The 14,061-nt window shown below is 35.4% G+C and overlaps 1 protein-coding gene across 3 annotated transcripts; it reads left to right on the forward strand.

Moving 5' to 3' along the window:
* The first annotated feature begins 844 nt into the window (after nt 1–844).
* Nucleotides 845–12,529, forward strand: LOC112705877 (MAG2-interacting protein 2). Of its 3 annotated transcripts, none has more exons than XM_072200508.1 (13): nt 891–1,224; nt 1,312–1,360; nt 1,472–1,645; nt 1,798–1,898; nt 2,068–2,565; nt 2,717–2,892; nt 3,753–4,755; nt 4,943–5,913; nt 6,710–6,798; nt 7,024–7,383; nt 7,569–8,778; nt 8,901–9,166; nt 9,617–12,529. In XM_072200508.1, exons 5-13 carry the CDS (start codon nt 2,387–2,389, stop codon nt 12,215–12,217), a joined length of 6,855 nt encoding a protein of 2,284 aa, XP_072056609.1. In that variant the 5' UTR covers nt 891–1,224; nt 1,312–1,360; nt 1,472–1,645; nt 1,798–1,898; nt 2,068–2,386; the 3' UTR covers nt 12,218–12,529. The 3 variants fall into 3 exon arrangements, with proteins under 3 accessions (XP_025612660.1, XP_072056609.1, XP_072056608.1); XM_072200507.1 differs by having other exon boundaries at nt 2,364–2,565; XM_025756875.3 differs by lacking the exon at nt 1,798–1,898 and having other exon boundaries at nt 845–1,224; nt 2,364–2,565.
* The last annotated feature ends 1,532 nt before the right edge of the window (nt 12,530–14,061 follow it).

Genomic DNA, 14,061 nt, shown 5'->3' on the forward strand with positions numbered 1-14,061 from the left:
CAAAAAATTTAAAGATTGATTTTTATATCTTAAATTAAAATTTTAAATATTCCAAAAAAATTAGATTAATATATGAGTATTTTTTATTCATAAAAAAAGAATGATAAATTATCGTATCTGAATATTTATATCATTAACAAAAACAATTCTAAAAGATATAAATCACAAAAAAAATCATTAAAAAATTTAAACATATAAAAAAATAACAAAAAATGCTTTTTATAAATAGCAAAAAAAATTGTATTTGACAAATAATTTATGCATTTAATTTAAATTTTATCGAATCATTTAGATAAGTCGCATAAAAAAAATGCAAAAAAAATTATTAGTGAATTTTTTTTTACACTTTTTAAAAATATTTTTGACTATTTTGAAATCACAAAAAATACCAACTTTTAAAGTTAAAAAATTGTATTATAATAATCATGTTTATAAAAATTTAATTTCTAATTTTTTATAATATGTATTTAATATTTATTTATTTATATTAAATTTTTAAAAATTTTATTTATTATTTATCTTTTAAAATTAATTTTAACAATTACATGAATATTCGACTACTGTTTTAACATTTATCCTATAAAAAAAATACGCTTGATCGAATTGAAATTATATTAAGTTTATTTTTCTAATCATATTTATAAAAATATATCAAAATTTAATTTTTAAAATATATATTTAATATTTATTTATTTTATATTTTTCAAAAATTTATTTATTATATTTATCTGTTAAAAATTATTTTTAAGAATAACATGAATGTTTTTTTTTTTTTTGTGACTAAACAACATGAATGTTTGACTTTCATTTTGATAATTTATCTTATAAAAAAAAGCACTTGATCGAATTGAATTTGTATTTAAAAACCTAAAAAATGTTATTTCAATCTCGAGATATTTTTTCAAAAAATATTTAATTTTTGTTTTGTTTTTTTTTTTTGGGGACCAAGGCGAGGAAGAACTGAAGCTGAAGCCATTTTCTGCGTCGTCTTCTCCCTCTCTCTGGGGAACACACAAATCTATACAATATTGGTAGCTACGCGCCGACGCAGTACACACACGCTCGAATGCGGTGCAGTTTCTAAGGCACAGTTGCTGCTGCAACACTTTCCACATGGAGTTCCCGCTTTACGAGACGCGACGCCACGCTTCTTCTTCCACATCACCGTCTTCTTCTTCTACTACTACTACAATGCAAATTCCAAATTACCCTCCGCAACGCCAGGTTCAACCAAGATCTCTTCTTTTCTCTACCGATTTATGCTCTAATCTTCTGGATCATCTCAATTCATTCCGTTTCTCCAATTTTCAGGCCAATGATGGCACTGCAGGGAGCTTCCGCTCTTTGCTTTCGGTTCGAGGTACGTTTCTGCATTTTTCCCCTCGAATCACCTAACGGCTTTAGTTCTGGTTCGTTTTTGGCTTGCTGAATCTCTATTTACGGTTATTTGGCGGTGGTTTTGTGTTATAAGGTGTGAGTCAGCTGAAGGAGAAGTGGACGGAGTATAATCAGCCGAAGAAGCTCAGGAGATTGGTGTCGCTGTTTGTTTCCCCTACCGCCAAACACGTTGCGGTCGCCGCCGGGAACCGGATAACGGTTCTCAGTAAAGACGATGATTATCAAGTGCCTTGCGGCATTTTCGCCGGTAATTATCTTTATTCTCCTCTAAACTATTGTGTTCTTTTGGAGTGTTTGTTGGTGGATATTATTAGTTTCTTTGATCGTGTTGTGTGATTTCAGCTTAGAAAATTTTGTTGTAGATGTACGTGAACTTTATGTATATAAAATTTTTTGTAGATGATGGAATGTTGAGGCTTCTATAGTAATTAACAATGATTAAGTTATGCGTTGGTGATATAAGGGGAGAGGACCAAGGCATATATTTTGAGGGATCATAGGTAATAACACCCAAAATCTGGGATTTGTACCTTTTTAATGCCATGATAGTTTTATAGAGTTTTGTTAGGAAGTGACTAGCAGCATTTAGCTCTCTGCCAATATAAATTACATAATACTATTTTTCTGTAATATATGTTGTATTTTTTACATGCAAATAATGGATGGCAGCACTCGCGAGGTTCTTCCTAAGAGATGGACGACAGTCATAAAAAACAGATTGCAAGTTATAGAAGAATGGATGAACTCTTGCTTGTGTCAATGAAGGATTTTATCCAAATCTTGAGTTTGTGTAGACTGTGTAGTGTTTCCATTAGCTTTATGCCATGATAGCGTTTCTGGATATGTTTATTCATTTTTTAATGAATTCCTTCCTCCTGGATAAAGGATGTTAGAAATTAACTTATACCTGATTACTTGTCTGTTGTCTTTATAAACTTGCTTCTGATATAGATTTGGGTTGTTAGGTCGCAGCCTTGGTACATTTAGTATGGGAGCGTGGTCTGAAGATGATGACATTCTTGGGGTTGTTGATGATACTGATACGCTATATTTTATCAAATTCAATGGTGAAGTAATAGCTGAAATTGTGAAGAAGCATTTGAAAATATCTTCACCGATTGTTGGCCTATCTTTTGAAAATGGGTCAGATGAGCACAAGTCTTACATGTAAGTTCTAACATCTCTGTGTTCCTTGCTTTTAATATTCTGTAGAAAAATTGAAGTGTGACTACTTGGACACTTTCTCGGGTAATGTTGGGAACTAACTAGGCCAATGGAAAGCCAATATGAATATTTTTTGCTCTCTCTTTTGATGTAGGTTCTCTGTCATTACATCTGATGGTTCACTTCAACAAATTGAGCTCAGTTATGGACAAAGTGGCTATACCTTTCCCAATTATACTTCTTATCACTGGAAAAATCTCTGCAGCAATATTTTCTGCTTTGACCGTCATCATGAACTTAACTTTTTGGTGGCTGTTCACAAGAACTCTGGTACAATTTCGGTTATTTTCTGTTATATATGATTTGTTCTGTTTTAAGAAATACATTATACTATTTAAATAGATGAATTTTGGCTATCACTTTTATTAATTCCATAAGTAAACTTTTCACCTGATTGGTTTCAGTCTTTCTTTCTTAACAATTGAAATAAAGCTAAGAAAAGGACATTTAATACATACTTCTGAAATCTGAATAAAGTTTCTCTGGGTTACAAACATTTGTGTGCTAAAAATTTACCTTTTGGTTCAATTGTTTAAAAGCTGCATTAAACTCACTTCCGTCCTCTGTTTTTGGTTTAAATAACCTTTTTATGATTACACTACATATTGTTGTTGTCTTCTCTGTATATATTTGATATCCTTTCTTTCAATTTTTTGGAAAAAAAAATATAGTTCTTATTTTGATCCTTTGAACGTAAGAAAAGGGAATTTTTTGTTTTATTCGCCTCCCTCCTTTTTTTTAACATATATGCAGTAAAATATGTGTTATGTCACACATGTTTGTAAAGGTGAACGCCAATGTCTTTTTAAGTACTCAGTTGTATGGTTTTCTTTTAAATTCCAATTTTTTTTTTTTTAATTTTTGGTAATGAATTTTCATTGATTTCATGCCTTTGAAATCCCCCCCTTTTTTTTCTGGGTCACAAAAATGAATTAATTCATCACTGAACTTTGTATGCCTTGTCCTCTTATCTTGAGTTTGTTGATATCCCTAGTACTATTTCTTTTCTAGTAACACAAGTTATTGGAATCTGGAGAAGAGGCAATCGAATTATTATTTTTTTACATGTCTTGATCTGCAACTGGTGTTTGACAAAGTTCTTCACTAATTAGTTATACATTTATCTCTAGGGTCTTGCCATCTTTCTCTTTGGCATACAAATTCAAGTAGAGAACTGGAGCAGTTGTCCTCTTTGCAGTTTAAGGGATTATATGTAAAGCCAAAAGATTTCAGAGGTCAACTAACATATCCAAAGGTGCTAATCTCACCACAAGGTACATTCATTACTACACTGGATTTGACAGGGTGCTTGCATATTTTTAAGTTGGACAGAAAAGGCTTTACACTATCTCGGCTTTGCTTGGGGGAGCTAGACGATTCATCAATGTTTGATAATTTATCAGTTGGAGGGAGTAGGTCCTCTGTGGGTCTTATGGATTTTATGTGGTGGAGTGACCATATCCTTGCTGTTGTAGAAAGGAATGGTGTTGTTTCATTGATTGACATCCTAAATGGTTCAAAAGTTCAGGAAGAGGGTCCTGCATACTTTTTGCCTGTTGTAGAAGGTGCACCAAAATACAAGGGCTGTCTTTTTCTGTTAGCAACTCCGTCATCTCAAGAAAGATCTAATCCTTCTGATGTTGGATCAACAGATGAGTTACAACATATAGAGTGGATCACTGAAGATAGGCTTAATCAGTTTCACTTTTCTAGGTTGCTCTGGTGCCTCATTACTTTTTCTGAGAAATCTGTCCCTGAAATGTACGGTATATTGATTAGCAAGAAAAGATATCATGATGCTCTGGATTTCGCTGATAGTCATGGACTGGATAAAGATGAAGTTCTGAAGTCACAGTGGTTGAATTCTAGTCAAGGATTAAATGAAATAAATAAATATTTGTCAAGTATTAAGGATAGAGAGTTTGTACTTTCCGAATGTGTTGATAGAATTGGACCTACAGAAGATGCTGTGAAAGCTTTACTGGATTATGGTCTCCACATCACTGACCATTATAGATTCTCAGAAGTAGATGATCATACTTCTACTCTAGTATGGAATGCTCGTTTGGCCAGACTTCGAATTTTGCAATTTAGAGATAGGTTAGAAACATTTCTCGGAGTAAACATGGGAAGGTATGCTAAAAGTAATAGAAGTCAATTTTGTTAAATTAGACTCCAAAAAAAAAACATATTTGAGCACAAGCATTATGTAATTACTGATCACCACAATCACAAACAATAGGATGTTTAAGTTTTGTGATTGTTCAATAATTCTGATGGTTTCCACTGACCCAAAGTTCATTGACACAGTTTTCTGCAGGTTTTCTGTGCAGGAATATGGCAAGTTTCGTGTTATGCCTATTAGCGAAGCTGCTGTAGCACTGGCTGAAAGCGGAAAAATTGGTGCCTTAAATTTGCTGTTTAAGCGTCATCCGTATTCTTTATCTCCATTTATGTTGGAAATTTTATCTGCCATCCCAGAAACAGTTCCTGCCGAAACATATGTGCAGCTTCTTCCTGGGAGATCTCCTCCTGCTGGTGTTGCAGTGAGGAAAGATGATTGGGTTGAATGTGAGAAGATGGTTTGCTTCATTAACACATCAGTTGAAAGCCATGACATTCAAATCCAAGCCAAAACTGAACCACTTGTTAAACATTTTCTTGGAACTTTTTGGCCATCAATTGATGAGCTCATCAATTGGTATAAAAATAGAGCTAGATTCATGGATGATTTCAGTGGGCAGCTGGATAATTGTTTAAGGTTTCTTGAGTTTGCTCTTCACAAAGGTTTATCTGAGTTGCAGCAATTCCATCAGGATGTCCTATACTTGTATCAAATTATTTATTCTGATGACACTGATGGCGAAACAAGCTTCAATATGAGTCTTGCCAGGTGGGGAGAGTTGTCGGACTATGATAAATTTAAATTTATGCTTAAGGGAGTCAAAGAGGAGAATGTAAATGAAAGACTACGCAATAGAGCTATTCCTTTTATGCATGGAAAGCTTCACATGGTATCCCTAAGCGGAGATATCAGTCTTCTTGATTCTGCAAATCAAAATATAGAGAAATCATTTCTGGTGAGATGGTTGACAGAAACTGCTTTGGTGAATAAATTGAACATATGCTTGGTGGTTATTGAGGAAGGGTGCAGAAACTTCCAAAGCAATGCCTATTTCAAAAGTGATGTGGAAGCTATTGACTGTGCTTTGCAATGCATATATTTGTCCACAGTTACAGATAGGTGGAGTACAATGGCATCCATTCTATCTAAATTACCTCCGCTACATGGTGAGTTTGGTTCTAATATCATAATGGTAATTAGCTCTATAATTTTGCTCATTTATACTCAATATTTCTTAGGGTTTCACTAGAATAGTTAAATAAAAATATCAAAGGGGCAAACATATACTTGGGGTTGCTGGTGATATATTTACAGTTTGACACAACTACCAGACTGTAGTTAATTAACTTTATTTGGTTAATCCATTTTCCCCTTCGTAAATGTTGTTAACCACTTTTTTTTTTGTTACTATATTTGTTCATTTTTCTGCTAGTACATCTATTACACCTGCTTGTCATCATTTAACACCTTCGTTTAAGATTGTCCATGATTTGGCTGTTGTTAAGAGCTATCTAATGGCTTCTTGGGAAATCTAAAGACTTATATTCCGACAATTATCTTGAAATCAAAATTTCACTATTTTTCGAACTTTGATAAAACATTATTTACATGGTTTTGCTTAATTGATTGCCTTCCATGGTCCTATGCCATGTATCTTCTATCAACCAGTGAGTACTGACTGACACGTGCATCCAATATTTTTCAGTGTCAACAAAATTCGTCCTCCTATAAACCATTATGTACCATTGCCTCCTTTTAGTTTATATTTGATTGTGATATCAGTGTGTTCTTAAGCTGGGTACTTATCCTTTGGATCCCAAAACTTACCAAGTTCCAAGACATTTCTATTCATATCTCATTCTATATGTGCCTGTGCTATGTGCCATTTAGTGAATTCTTGCAGATATGATTTGGTATCTAATATTAATCATTGGTTACATTAAAATATGTATTCTTGCGCAGGCACTACAATTCAAATAGAGAACCTTGAGAGAAGACTTAGACTTGCTGAAGGTCATATTGAAGCTGGGAGACTTTTGGCATTCTACCAGGTTGGTAGTTTCTCCTTTCTCGCTATGTAACTCCAAACTGGCATACTTTATGGTTATTTGTATGTCAACGGAAATGTGTATGTCAACATGATCTGGATTACGAAATTGTTGCTTGGTACTGTTTTTGCCACTTAACTATTTGGCAACATGGTTATAAAGTTCAACATATTGTTTAGCCATATGTTATGTACTTATTTTATTGTGTTGTCTTTTGTATCGATACAGGTCCCAAAGCCATTAAACTTTTTTGTGGAGGCTGAATCAGATGAGAAGGGTGTCAAACAGATCATTCGCCTTATTCTATCTAAATTTATTCGCCGTCAACCTAGCCGATCTGATAGTGAATGGGCCACCATGTGGCGTGATATGCAATACTTGAGGGAAAAAGCATTTCCTTTCCTGGACCTGGAGTATATTTTGGTTGAATTTTGCAGAGGGCTGCTCAAAGCTGGGAAGTTCTCTCTTGCAAGAAATTATTTGAAGGGTACGAGTTCAGTTGCTTTGGCATCGGAGAAGGCAGAAAGCCTTGTCATTCAAGCAGCTAGGGAATACTTTTTCTCAGCTTCAAGTCTTTCTTGTTCAGAAGTAAGATTTTCTGTTACAACATAGTAATTCTAACATCTAATGTCCGAGACTTGTTCCCAATGCAAAGCATGCTATTGAAGCCGTAAATCGGATAATAGATGGAACTATGCATTTTATTGTATTTTTTTTGTTACTTGATCTCAACTGCATGAATTGGTTAATTACGGTGCTGTAAATTGTTCCAGATCTGGAATGCTAGAGAATGCCTTAACCTATATCCAAATAGTGCAAATGTCAAGGCAGAGGCAGATATTATTGATGCACTTACAGTTAAGCTTCCCAACCTTGGGGTGAACATTCTTCCCATGCAGTTCAGGCAAATAAAAGATCCTATGGAGATTGTGAAAATGGCAATCACAAGTCCAACTGGAGCATATTTTCATGTTGATGAACTTATTGAAGTTGCTAGACTTCTTGGCCTGAGGTCTGCAGATGAAATAGCAGCTGTTGAGGAAGCTATTGCTAGAGAAGCTGCAGTTTCAGGTGATTTGCAATTGGCATTTGATCTTTGTCTTGTTTTGGCCCGCAAGGGGCATGGTTACGTGTGGGATTTATGTGCTGCAATTGCAAGAGGTCCTGCTCTTGAAAATATGGATGTAGACTCTAGAAAGCAACTTTTAGGCTTTGCTTTGAGTTACTGTGATGAGGAATCCATTGGGGAGCTTCTCCATGCATGGAAAGACTTGGATTTGCAAGGCCAGTGTGAAACATTAATGATTTCGAGAGGGACAAATTCTTCAAGATTTTCATTACAGGGTTCGTCTTTTAACTCACTTCCCAAACAAAGCATTCAAAATATTTGCTTTCAAGCGTCTAATGGCATGAATACCAACAATCAGGATGTTCATCTTGAGAAAATTAAAGAAGAGCTTTCTGCTGTTGCTAAAAGCTTAACTATTGGTGATCAAGCAGATTGGGCATCGTCCTTGACTGAAAATGTAAAAGTTCTGTCTTTTGCTGCTTCACAACTCCCTTGGTTGCTTGACTTGAGTAAGAAAGGAGAACATGATACAAAATTCATAACTGGGAAGCAGTATTTGAACATCAGAACACAGGCTGTGGTGACCATTTTGTCCTGGTTGGCTAGAAATGAATTTTCCCCTAGAGACAATCTGATTGCTTCTCTAGCAAAATCAGTTATGGAGCAACCAGTTACTGAAGAAGAAGATATAATTGGGTGCTCTTATCTTTTGAATCTTTTTGATGCTTTCAATGGAGTGGAAATTATAGAAGAACAGCTCAAAATACGAAAAGATTACCAGCAAGTTTGTAGCATCATGAATGTTGGGATGGCTTACAGCTTATTACACAATTCTGGAATAGGGACTGATCCTATTCAGAGGAAGGAGCTATTGAAGATGAGGTTTAAGGAAAAGCATGCATCACCCACTTCTGGTAAGTTTATCATGCTTGTATTGGTTATGAACTTAATTCTTCCCCCTTCATTTATTTCTGCTGTGGCAATTGGTATTTTTAGCAAAGACATCATTCCAACTTTTATTTTATTCTACTTTCAGATGAAATAGATAAGCTTGGCAAGGTACAGTCCTCATTTTGGAGAGAGTGGAAACTGAAACTAGAAGAGCAAAAGCGTCTGACTGATCATTCCAGAGCACTACAAAAGATAATTCCTGGGGTTGAAACAGAGCGTTTTCTGTCTGGGGATTCCATTTATATTGAGAATGTAGTTCTCAATCTCATTGAGTCAGTAAAAATGGAGAAAAAGCACATTCTTAAGGACACTTTAAAATTGGCTGATACTTATGGCTTAAAGAGTACTGAGGTATGAGGATTTGCTAGAATATCCTGAAATATGTATCATAAGGAAATATGTCTTCATTACGATGAAAGTATGAAACCATTATCTTTATTACACCTATGTTTTAACAAGCCTTCACATGAAGGGGGGTCTTGTATAGAAGTTGTTTCGGGGCCTAAGTTTAATAGCTTCTGCCTTTAGATAAACTTATATATATATAAGAAATTGTCTGAAGGGGAGCCTTGGAGCAACGGTTGAGTTGTCTCCATGTGATCTCAAGGTCACGGGTTCAAGGTGTGGAAATGGCCAATGATGTAATTATCAAGTTAGGCTGCATACATTACACCTTTTGAGTGCGGCCCTTTCCCGGACCCTGAGTCAATGCGGAATACTTGTGCACCGGGATGTCTTTTTTATATAAGATATTGTCTGAATGATCAGTTGATAATCTCATTATTTCTTTGTTAATTGCAGGTGCTATTGCAATACTTAAGTGCTGTCCTTGTTTCTGATGTTTGGACAAATGATGATATTACAGCCGAAATTGCAGATTTTAAAGGAAAAGTAGTTGAGAATGGAGCCAATACCATTGAAACCATTTCATCAATTGTATACCCAGCAATTGATGGGTGCAACAAACTCCGGCTTGCTTATGTGTATGGCCTGTTGGCAGAGTGCTACTTGCAGCTGGAAAGCACCAAAGATTCATCACCAATGACATATCATGATCATCAAAATTCTGATTTAAGGTTTGCTCATTATTACAGAGTCATTGAGCAAGAGTGCAAACGTGTATCATTTGTTAACAATCTTAACTTCAAAAATATAGCTGGTTTACATGGTTTGAATTTTGAGTGTTTTAGTGATGAAGTTTATGCATGTATAGACGACAGTAGCTTGTCAGCTTTGTCAAAAATGGTACAGACTCTTGCAAATATTTACGGCGATTCATTGCCTGAGGGATTCATGTCATGGCAGGATGTCTACAAGCATTACATCCTGCATTTGCTCAGTGATTTGGAGAGCAAAGCTGCAAATGAATCTAGTGGCAGAACGCCTGAGTACCTTCAAAGCTTCATAAGTAAGCTTGAGCACAGCTATGGTTCATGCCGATCATACATTGGACTTTTGAGTCAGTCTGATGCTTTGGGGATCATGAAGAAGTACTTCACTATAATCATTCCTCTTTACAGTTCTTATGGATTCATTCCAGACAATTCAACATGGCAAGACTGTCTTATTGTTCTTCTAGACTTCTGGACGAGACTGGCAGATGATATGAAAGAAATTGCATTGGAGGAAAGCTCAGGAGAAACTGTTTGCTTCAATCCAATGTGTTTAATAAGTTGTCTGAAAGCTTTTATGAAATTGGTGATGGAGGATATAATCTCACCAAGTCAGGGATGGGGAAGTATTTATGGCTATGTCCAGTGCGGTTTGAGTGGCGAGTCTACTTTAGAAATTTATAATTTCTGCAAAGCTATGATTTTTTCTGGCTGTGGGTATGGGGCCGTTGCTGAGGTTTTTTCTGTTGCATCGTCAGAATCAGGTTTAGCTTCTGATTCTGGCCAAGGTTCCCAAGATCTTCCTCATTTCTATTTGGATATTCTGGAAGCTGTTCTGCAGGAATTAGTCAATGGATCCCATGAGAACCGGAACCTGTTTCATATATTGTCATCTTTAAGCAAGCTTGAAAGTGATGTAAAAGTCATGCAATGTGTTAGACGTGTAATTTGGGAAAGAATGGTACAGTTCTCCGACAATTTACAGTTGCCAAGCTCCATCAGAGTTTATGTGTTAGAGCTTATGCAATATATATCAGGTAAAAGTATAAAGGGTTTCTCAGCTGAAATGGAAGCCAATGTCCAACCGTGGGAAGAATGGAATGAGTTGCTTTATGCTGGCAGCAAGAGTGAGACTGATGTCAACAAGCAGTTGCTGGATAACAAAGATTCTTCTAATAGGTTTACAAATACTCTGGTTGCTCTAAAATCATCTCAGCTTGTAGCATCGATCTCTCCTAGCATAGAAATCACCGCAGACGACCTATTGAATGTAGACTCGGCTGTATCTTGCTTTCTGAAGTTCTTTGGAGAAGCGAGTAATGATTCCCACTTCGATGCTCTGATAGCTATTTTGGAAGAGTGGGATGGACTGTTCACAACAGTGAAAGATCGAGAAAGAGAAAATGCTGCTGAAGCATCTGAAGGTGGGAATGACTGGAACAATGATGATTGGGACGAGGGATGGGAAAGTCTTGAGGAAGTGGAAAACACCGAGAAAGTAAAGAAAGGGGACTCTGCTTCTGTTCATCCGTTACATGTGTGTTGGACAGAAATATTTAAAAAGCTCACAAGCGTATCAAGGTTTAGTGATGTGCTGAGACTGATTGATCAATCATTATCAAAACCCAATGTTACGTTACTTGATGAAGATGATGCCAGGAGCTTAAGCCAGATAGCACTCGGCATCGATTGCTTTGCGGCTTTGAAGATGACATTGTTGCTGCCTTACAAAGCATTACACTTACAGTGTCTGGCTGCAATTGAGGATAACTTGCGTCAAAGCATCCCTACTTTAAAGATTAGGAACGTTGAGTTACTAATTCTCGTTCTATCATCTGGGCTTCTCACTACTATCTCCAGTGACTCCACCTATGGTAAAAGTTTCTCTTATATCTGCTATTTGATTGGAAACTTATCCAATCAATGTCAACAAGCTTTGGTATCAGGTAAAAGAATCAACACTAGTGAAGACGCTGAGAATCCATTGCTGCTTTTCAGAACGACCCTTTTCCCTATGTTCATATCAGAACTTGTTAAAGCTGATCAGCATGTTCTAGCTGGATTTCTTGTCACAAAATTCATGCACACTAATGAGTCGCTGAGTCTCATTAACATTGCAGAGGCCAGTCTCGATAGGTATCTTGAAAGGCAGTTGCACTTGCTACAGGTCAATGAGATCCCTGTTGACAAGACATGTATAACACTGAAGAACACTGTTGGAAGCTTGAGAGGCAAGATGAGCAGTTTAATCCAGTCCACATTGCCATTGCTTCCTACTAGAGTTAGATGAACGAAGTACCAATTTTCACCCCTCATGATCCGTTTTTATTCTTTTCAGCAAGCTCTTTTAAAGTAGCATGTGCTATCAGATTAGGGTGTAAGGGTTTATGGATTAGTACAATCGTAGTTGCAATCTATTGAGAGTTGGTCGCCGGGGGTGGAAACTGCTTGGTCTAAGGAAAGCTAAATAGAGACTGAAAAGGTTGTCTACTTGTCTAATTGACGAGGCCAATGAGACGAATTTGCTTCTATGTAGAAGAGTTTGGTGTATAAATTTGTTTTTAAAATATTTTCTATATATCTCCATAATAGCATTTCATTATATAGTTATTCAATTTGGACACACCCCCCATCCTAAATCCCTGAATTCAAAGGGCCTCTTTCTTTTTGGTCGCACTTTGTCTTTCTAGTCTATTTTTCAAGCTTTCATTCCCTCCTGTTGCTAGTCGTGATCTGCAGCTAGTTGCACTTGTTCCGCAGTCATTATCATTATTGCTTCGTTCTCAGAATCTCAGGTGGCCAGCGCTTTTGACGTATAGTGCTGTAGCTGCCTGACGGATCTTGAACACGATACCCGTCAAGAGTGGTGGATAAAGTTGAAACAACCTCGCCAATCTTGAAGACAATTTTGATCTTGGATAGGTGACGACGTCTGTCCGAGGCTCTAATCTTTGCACACATTTTGTCTTTCCAGCCAAATCACGACCCTCCACATCATCGTTGTCTCCAAAAGTTCGGCGGCTTTGGTAGTGGTCTCTGCACCACTTGCATCTTAAGTGTCACCTTCCCCTTCCATTTAAATCGCATGATTCAAGTCGTATTATTCGCCTCCTTGTATGATTGTATGTGATCTGATGTTGCTAAATTCAACTTTCGATGAGTTATTTTTGCTTCCAAAGCTTGATATGCAATTGTTGCATTTGAACCTTGATAAAAATTAGAGTAAAGTATCGTTTTTATCCCCAACGTTTGGAGTAAGTCCTAAAGTTGTCACTAACGTTTCAATCGTCTTATTTAAGTCCCTAACGTTTCAAAATTGACTCAATGTTGTCCTGCCGTTAGAGATTCGTTAACAGAATTGACGGCAAGATAAAATTGAGACGGTTTTAAAACGTTAGGGACAAAAACGATACATAAAAATAAATTTTAATGTAATTTTATCTTTCAATAGTATTAATTTTTCACTGTACATAGTATTCAATTATTTTTTAATTATATCTAAATAAATTACATTTAATCACATTACTTTCATTTTAAATAAATTTATTTTTTTATAATTTTAAAGAATTTTGATACATTAGAGACAAAATTAATAATTTATATTTTATTGTATATATATTATTTTTTTCTTTTCTGCAAGTTTATATACTAATCATTCCACAAACATTTTATTCCTGATAACTAAAAATCTTTAAGAGTAAAATTATACAAAAAGTTAATTTATTTAAAATGAAAGTAATATGATTAAGTGTAATTTATTTAGATGTGATTAAAAAATAATTGAATACTATGTAAAGTAAAAAATTGATATTATTGAAGGATAAAATTAAAATTTATTTCTATGTATCATTTTTATTCCCAATATTTTCGTCCTATTTAAGTTCCTAAAGTTTTAAAATTGTCTCAAATTTGTCCCGTCATCAATTCTGTTAACGGGTTTCTAATGGCAGGACAACATTGAATCAGTTTTAAAACGTTAGAAACTTAAATAGGACGATTAAAATATTAGGGATAACTTTAAGACTTATTCCAAACGTTAGAAAACAAAAACAATACTTTACTCTAAAAATTATTATGATATGTAGATATGTACACTCTTGCTCATGTATATTTGATATTATTTAATTATATGTG

Source organism: Arachis hypogaea, chromosome 8, assembly GCF_003086295.3.
Source record: "Arachis hypogaea cultivar Tifrunner chromosome 8, arahy.Tifrunner.gnm2.J5K5, whole genome shotgun sequence".
Taxonomy (NCBI): domain Eukaryota; kingdom Viridiplantae; phylum Streptophyta; class Magnoliopsida; order Fabales; family Fabaceae; genus Arachis; species Arachis hypogaea.

Excerpts from the sequence above, each read along its gene's own strand:
- LOC112705877 (XM_025756875.3), top strand. The coding sequence starts at position 1,114 with ATGGAGTTCCCGCTTTACGAGACGCGACGCCACGCTTCTTCTTCCACA. Across the intron at positions 6,799-7,023 it reads GACTTTTGGCATTCTACCAG|GTCCCAAAGCCATTAAACTT; the intron begins GTTGGTAGTTTC and ends GTATCGATACAG. Across the intron at positions 9,167-9,616 it reads ATGGCTTAAAGAGTACTGAG|GTGCTATTGCAATACTTAAG; the intron begins GTATGAGGATTT and ends TGTTAATTGCAG.